We start from the raw sequence: 7,500 nt of genomic DNA on the forward strand, positions 1-7,500 counted from the left end.
GCATCTGTGTGTGTGTGCATGTGTGTGTGTGTGTGTGTGTGTGTGCTTGTGTGCGTGCATCTGCCTGGTGTGTGTGTCTCTGTGTTTGTGTGTGTGTGTGTATGTGTGTGTCCCACATATAGATAAGTTTGTTTTCTTTGAATCATTCAGATTATATTCAAAACACAGACTATCTCCTGTTATAAACAGAAATGATTTATTTATGTACACTCAGTGTACTTCAGTTTTGGTGAAATATGAAAGACACATCAGTTGACAGCTGGTGTTAAAACTATGAACATAACAAAGTACCCAAGAAACATCAACCTTCACTGAAGAGCAGAGTTTGTTGTCAACGAGTGCTGACTGATCCATATACTGTACATGACATCTGCAAGAAAAAAAAAAAAAAGAAAAGAAAAAAAGCAATTGTAACTGTGCTGCCTTCTGTGTTCAGGTGGCAGCGTTCCTTGTGGACGAAATCGTCAAAAGTCTCCACATCTACCTGGGGGGGAAGGACGGATTTGGTGAGTGGAGGAAGGGGAATTAATTGGGGTGGAAGGTGGGGGTCGGGGGTGGAAGGCCCGGGGGGGTCAGGGGTGGAAGGCCGGGGTCAGGGGCGGAGGCAGGGGTGGAAGTGGGGTCAGGGGCGGGTGGGGTGGATGGAGGTGGGGGTCAGGGTGGAAGTGTGGGTCAGGGTGTGTGGGGTGGTGGTCGATTGAGGTGGGGTCAGGGGTGGAAGTAGGGTGGGGTGAGGCGGGTTGTGGGTGTGGTGGGTGCGGGTGGAAGGTTGGGGTTTGGGTGAGGCTGGGGGTCAATGAAGGTGGGTCAGGGTGTGAAGGTTGGGGGTCAGGTTTGAAGGGGGGTACGGTGGAAAGTGTTGTTGAGTGAATCGGGTTTAGGTTTGGTGGGTCAGGGGTGAAGCCAGGTCGGACAGCGGGAGTCAGGGTGGAGGTGGGTCAGGGGGAAGTGCCGGGAGCGTGAGGTAGGGAAGAGGCTGGAGGTGTGGAAAGGAAGTGGCGGATCAGGGTGGATCTGCAAGAAAAAAAAGGAAAAAAAAGCAATTGTAACTGTGCTGACTTCTGTGTTCAGGTGGCGGCGTTCCTTGTGGACGAAATCGTCAAAAGTCTCCACATCTACCCTGGGGGGAAGGACGGATTTGGTGAGTGGAGGAAGGGAATGGAATGGGGGGTGGAAGGCTGGGGTCAGGGTGGAAGGCTGGGGTCAGGGGTGGAAGGCCGGGATCAGGGGCGGAAGGTGGGGGGTCAGGATGGAAGGTGGGGGTCAGGGGTGGAAGGTAGGGGTCAGGGGGTGGAAGGCCGGGGGGTCAGGATGGAAGGTGGGGTGAGGGGTGGAAGGTGGGGGTCAGGGGTGGAAGGCCGGGGTCAGGGGTGGAAGGTGGGGATCAGGGGTGGAGGCCAGGGGTGGAAGGTGGGGGTCATGGGTGGAAGGTAGGGGTCAGGGGCGGAAGGCCGGGGGTCAGGGATGGAAGGTGGGGTCAGAGGTGGAAGGCTGGGTCAGGGGTGGAAGGTGGGGGTCAGGGGTGGAAGGCTGGGGTCAGGGGTGGATGGCGGGGGTTAGGGGTGGAAGGTAGGGGTCAGGATAAAAGGCTGGGGTCAGGGGTGGAAGGCCGGGGGTTCAGGGGTGGAAGGTGGGGGTCAGGGGTGGAAGGCTGGGGGGTCAGGGGTGGAAGGTGGAGTCAGGGGTGGAAGGTGGGGGGTCAGGGGTGGAAGGCTGGGGTCAGGGGTGGAAGGCCGGGATCAGGGGTGGAAGGTGGGGGGTCAGGGGGTGGAAGGCCAGGGGGTCAGGGGTGGAAGGCTGGGGTCAGGGGTGGAAGGCCGGGGTCAGGGGTGGAAGGACAGGGGTGGAAGGCCGGGGTCAGGGGTGGAAAACCGGGGGGCCAGGGGTGGAAGGTGGGGGTCAGTGGCGGAAGGCTGGGGGGTCAGGGGTGGAAGGTCAGGATCATGGGTGGAGGTTGGGGATGGGGTGGTGAGGTAGTGGAGGTGAGGGTGGGGGGAGGACGAGATGGAGGCTGGAAGGTGAAGGAGGTGGGGGTGGTGTGCTGTCAGACAGGGTGACTGGCCCTGACAGTGGTGTCAAGTAGTGTGTGCAGGGTGACCCGTCAGCGACGCTGATACACTGACATGTTTGTGAAGGGTTGGCAGCACTTTGTGCCATGCAGTACAGCGCAGTAAATACAGAGCAGTACAATGCACTGAAACACTGTACTATAGAGACCAGTACAGTATAGTACAGTACACTGGAATACAGTACAATAGAGACCAATATAGTACAATACAGTACGCTGAAATACAGTACAATAGAGACCAATATAGTACAATACAGTACACTGGAATACAGTACAATAGAGACCAATATATTACAATGCAGTACACTGGAATACAGTACAATACAGACCAATATAGTACAATACAATACACTTAAATACAGTACAATAGAGACCAATATAGTACAATACAGTACACTGGAATACAGTACAATAGAGACCAATATAGTACAATACAGTACACTGGAATACAGTACAATAGAGACCAATATAGTACAATACAGTACACTGGAATACAGTACAATAGAGACCAATATAGTACAATACAGTACACTGGAATACAGTACAATAGAGACCTGTATAGTACAATACAGTACACTGGAATACAGTACAATAGAGACCTGTATAGTACAATACAGTACACTGGAATACAGTACAATAGAGACCAATATAGTACAATACAGTACACTGGAATACAGTACAATAGAGACCTGTATAGTACAATACAGTACACTGGAATACAGTACAATAGAGACCTGTATAGTACAATACAGTACACTGGAATACAGTACAATAGAGACCTGTATAGTACAATACAGTACACTGGAATACAGTACAATAGAGACCTGTATAGTACAATACAGTACACTGGAATACAGTACAATAGAGACCTGTATAGTACAATACAGTACACTGGAATACAGTACAATAGAGACCTGTATAGTACAATACAGTACACTGGAATACAGTACAATAGAGACCAATATAGTACAATACAGTACACTGGAATACAGTACAATAGAGACCTGTATAGTACAATACAGTACACTGGAATACAGTACAATAGAGACCAATATAGTACAATACAATACACTGGAATACAGTACAATAGAGACCAATATAGTACAATACAGTACACTGGAATACAGTACAATAGAGACCAATATAGTACAATACAGTACACTGGAATACAGTACAATAGAGACCAATATAGTACAATACAGTACACTGGAATACAGTACAAAGAGACCAATATAGTACAATACAGTACACTGGAATACAGTACAATAGAGACCTGTATAGTGCAATACAGTACACTGGAATACAGTACAATAGAGACCTGTATAGTGCAATACAGTACACTGGAATACAGTACAATAGAGACCAATATAGTGCAATACAGTACACCGGAATACAGTACAATAGAGACCAATATAGTACAATACAGTACACTGGAATACAGTACAATACAGACCAATATAGTACAATACAATACACTTAAATACAGTACAATAGAGACCTGTATAGTACAATACAGTACACTGGAATACAGTACAATAGAGACCAATATAGTACAATACAGTACACTGGAATACAGTACAATAGAGACCTGTATAGTACAATACAGTACACTGGAATACAGTACAATAGAGACCAATATAGTACAATACAGTACACTGGAATACAGTACAATAGAGACCAATATAGTACAATACAATACACTTAAATACAGTACAATAGAGACCAATATATTACAATGCAGTACACTGGAATACAGTACAATGCAGTACACTGGAATACAGTACAATGCAGTACACTGAAATACAGTACAGTACAGTACACTGAAATACAGTACAATAGAGATCAATACAGTACAATGCAGTGCAGTATAGTACAAATGCAGTAAAGTACAATACTGTGCAGTATAATGCAGTACAGTACAGTACAGTACAACATAATACAATAATACAATGCAATGTATATTTATCACTCCGTTGTATAGATTCATGTGGTTCAAACACACACACACACACACACACACACACACACACACATACACATGCACCCCTGACCCTACCCTCTCCTGCCCCCCCCCCCCCCCCCCCCCCACACACACACACACACACACCCTCCCACACACAGTATGACATCATCGAAAAATCTCCACTGTCCCTGCCAGATGGCGGCAGCGGAAGGAGTGGAAGTGGGGAGCTGATCTTCCGGCCGACGGAAGGGGGTCAGGTGTTCAGCCAGCTGGTCAGTCTGTGCGGTGACCCGGCCGTCTTGGGCCACAGGCTGCTGACGGCACTGGCCTCCCTGGCTGACCAGTCCCCACAGCCCTCGCAGGAAGGTGCGGCACGCCTTTGTTCTGTCTTTGTCCCTCTGTCCTCCTCTTTCCTATCTTTGTTCACTCCGTACAGGTGAGGGGGCCTTTGTTCTGTCTTCTGCTATCCCTCTGTCTTTCTCTTTCCTTTGTTCATTCTGTACAGGTAATGGGGCCTTTGTTCTGTCTTTGTCCCTCTGTCCCTCTCTTTGTTCATTCCGTACAGGTAAGGGGGCCTTTGTTTTGTCTTCTGCTGTCCCTGTGTCTTTGTCCTTTGTTCATTCTGTACAGGTAATGGGGCCTTTGTTTTGTCTTTGTCCCTCTGTCCTTCTCTTTGTTCATTCCGTACAGGTAATGGGGCCTTTGTTTTGTCTTTGTCCCTCTCTCATTTTCTTTCCTATCTTTGTTCATTCCGTACAGGTAATGGGGCCTTTGTTCTGTCTTCTGCTGTCCCTCTTTCTCTTTCCTTTGTTCATTCCGTACAGGTAAGGGGGCCTTTGTTCTGTCTTCTGCTGTCCCTCTTTCTCTTTCCTTTGTTCATTCCGTACAGGTAAGGGGGCCTTTGTTCTGTCTTCTGCTGTCCCTATGTCTGTCTCGTTTCTATCTTTGTTCATTCCTTACAGGTAATGGGGCCTTTGTTCTGTCTTCTGCTGTCCCTATGTCTGTCTCGTTTCTATCTTTGTTCACTCCATACAGGTAATGGGGCCTTTGTTCTGTCTTCTGCTGTCCCTATGTCTGTCTCGTTTCTACCTTTGTTCATTCCTTACAGGTAATGGGGCCTTTGTTCTGTCTTCTGCTGTCCCTCTTTCTCTTTCCTTTGTTCATTCCGTACAGGTGAGGGGGCCTTTGTTCTGTCTTCTACTATCCCTATGTCTGTCTTGTTTCTGTCTTTGTTCATTCCATACAGGTAATGGGGCCTTTGTTCTGTCTTCTGCTATCCCTATGTCTGTCTCGTTTCTATCTGTGTTCATTCCGTACAGGTAATGGGGCCTTTGTTCTGTCTTCTGCTATCCCTATGTCTGTCTCGTTTCTATCTGTGTTCATTCCGTACAGGTAATGGGGCCTTTGTTCTGTCTTCTGCTGTCCCTATGTCTGTCTCGTTTCTATCTGTGTTCATTCCTTACAGGTAAGGGGGCCTTTGTTCTGTCTTCTGCTATCCCTCTGTCTTTCTCTTTCCTTTGTTCATTCCGTACAGGTAATGGGGCCTTTGTTCTGTCTTCTGCTATCCCTATGTCTGTCTTGTTTCTATCTTTGTTCATTCCGTACAGGTAAGGGGGCCTTTGTTCTGTCTTCTGCCATCTGTCTTCCGTTCTCTTTCATATCTTTGTTCATTCATTCATTCATTCATTCATTCTTCTTTTTTTTTCCATGCCTTTGTTCATCTATTTACCTTGCAGCTGTGGCTTATAATCCTTCTGTCCCTCATGTCAGCCATGACTGATGAGTTATGAAGTGTGTGTGTGTGTGTGTGTGTGTGTGTGTGTGTGTGTGTGTGTGTGTGTGTGTGCGTGCGCATGCATGCATATATGTACAGACATGTAGGTGTGTGCATGTGAGTATATTGATGTGTGATGTGGTGACTGTGGCAGTGTATATTGATGTGTGAGTTGGTGAGTGTGATGTGTGATGTGGTGACTGTGGAAGTATATATTGATGTGTGATGTGGTGACTGTGGCAGTGTATATTGATGTGTGATGTGGTGATTGTGATGTGTGATGTGGTGACTGTGACAGTGTATATTGATGTGTGATGTGGTGACTGTGGAAGTGTATATTGATGTGTGATGTGGTGACTGTGGCAGTGTATATTGATGTGTGAGTTGGTGAGTGCGATGTGTGATGTGGTGACTGTGGAAGTGTATATTGATGTGTGATGTGGTGACTGTGGCAGTGTGTATTGATGTGTGAGTTGGTGAGTGTGATGTGTGATGTGGTGACTGTGGCATTGTATATTGATGTGTGATGTGGTGACTGTGGAAGTGTATATTGATGTGTGATGTGGTGACTGTGGCAGTGTGTATTGATGTGTGAGTTGGTGACTGTGATGTGTGATGTGGTGACTGGCAGTGTATATTGATGTGTGATGTGGTGACTGTGGCAGTGTATAGTGATGTGTGATGTGGTGACTGTGGCAGTGTATAGTGATGTGTGATGTGGTGACTGTGATGCATGATTGGGTGACTGATGTGTGATGTGGTGAGTGTGGTGCATGGTGTGGTGATTGTGATGTGTGGTGTGGTGACTGTGGCAGTGTATGGTGATGTGTCATGTGGTGACTGATGCATCATGTGGTGACTGTGTGGCATAGTGACTGATAGTGAAACAGTGACTGTGATGCATGATGTGACTGTGGCAAGTGTTTAATGATGCAGTAACTGTGATGCGTGATGTGGTGACTGTGGCAGTGCTGTCCATGGAGACGGAGCTGCTCATCATGGCTCACGAGTGTCACACGGCTGCCTGCAACATGGAGGGCATCTCCAACGTGCTCAGAGCTGCTCGCGTGTGTGCCCAGGGTCTGGCTTCTGCCAGCCAGTACCACCTGATGGTCTGTATGATAGTCCTTCTTCCCCCCCCCCCCCCTGACCACCTCATGGTCTGTATGATAGTCCTCCCCCCCCCACACCCCCCCCCCCACCCCCTGACCACCTCATGGTCTGTATGATAGTCTTTCTCCCCACCACTACCACCTCATGGTCTGTATGATAGTCCCTTCTCATTGTGTCTGTTGACAGGTATTGGGCGTTACAGTGATACTTGACACCGTGTTTCAGATGCGGCTGTTGACAGGTATTGGGCGTTACAGTGATGATACTTGACACCGTGTTTCAGATGCGGTTGTTGACAAGAATTGGTGTTACAGTGATGATACCTGACAATGTTTCAGATGCGGCTGTTGACAGGCATTGGGCGTAACAGTGATGGTACTTGACACCGTGTTTCAGATGCGGCTGTTGACAGGTATTGGGCGTTACAGTGATGGTACTTGACACCGTGTTTCAGATGCGGCTGTTGACAGGTATTGGGCGTTACAGTGATGGTACTTGACACCGTGTTTCAGATGCGGCTGTTGATAGGTATTGGGCGTTACAGTGATGATACTTGACACCGTGTTTCAGATGCGGCTGTTG

The 7,500-nt window shown here is 47.8% G+C and overlaps 1 protein-coding gene across 1 annotated transcript in view; it reads left to right on the forward strand.

Annotated features, from left to right (window-relative positions):
- Positions 1 to 7,500, forward strand: part of LOC143297480 (spatacsin-like) — a 109,920-nt gene that overhangs the window by 91,446 nt on the left and 10,974 nt on the right. Inside the window, exons 37-39 of the mRNA XM_076609879.1 lie at positions 437 to 506; positions 4,227 to 4,397; positions 6,775 to 6,917. Coding sequence (XP_076465994.1) covers positions 437 to 506; positions 4,227 to 4,397; positions 6,775 to 6,917 — 384 coding nt within the window. The remainder of the gene's footprint in view (positions 1 to 436; positions 507 to 4,226; positions 4,398 to 6,774; positions 6,918 to 7,500) is intronic.

The sequence above is a fragment of the Babylonia areolata genome, chromosome 22 (assembly GCF_041734735.1).
Source record: "Babylonia areolata isolate BAREFJ2019XMU chromosome 22, ASM4173473v1, whole genome shotgun sequence".
Lineage (NCBI taxonomy): Eukaryota > Metazoa > Mollusca > Gastropoda > Neogastropoda > Buccinidae > Babylonia > Babylonia areolata.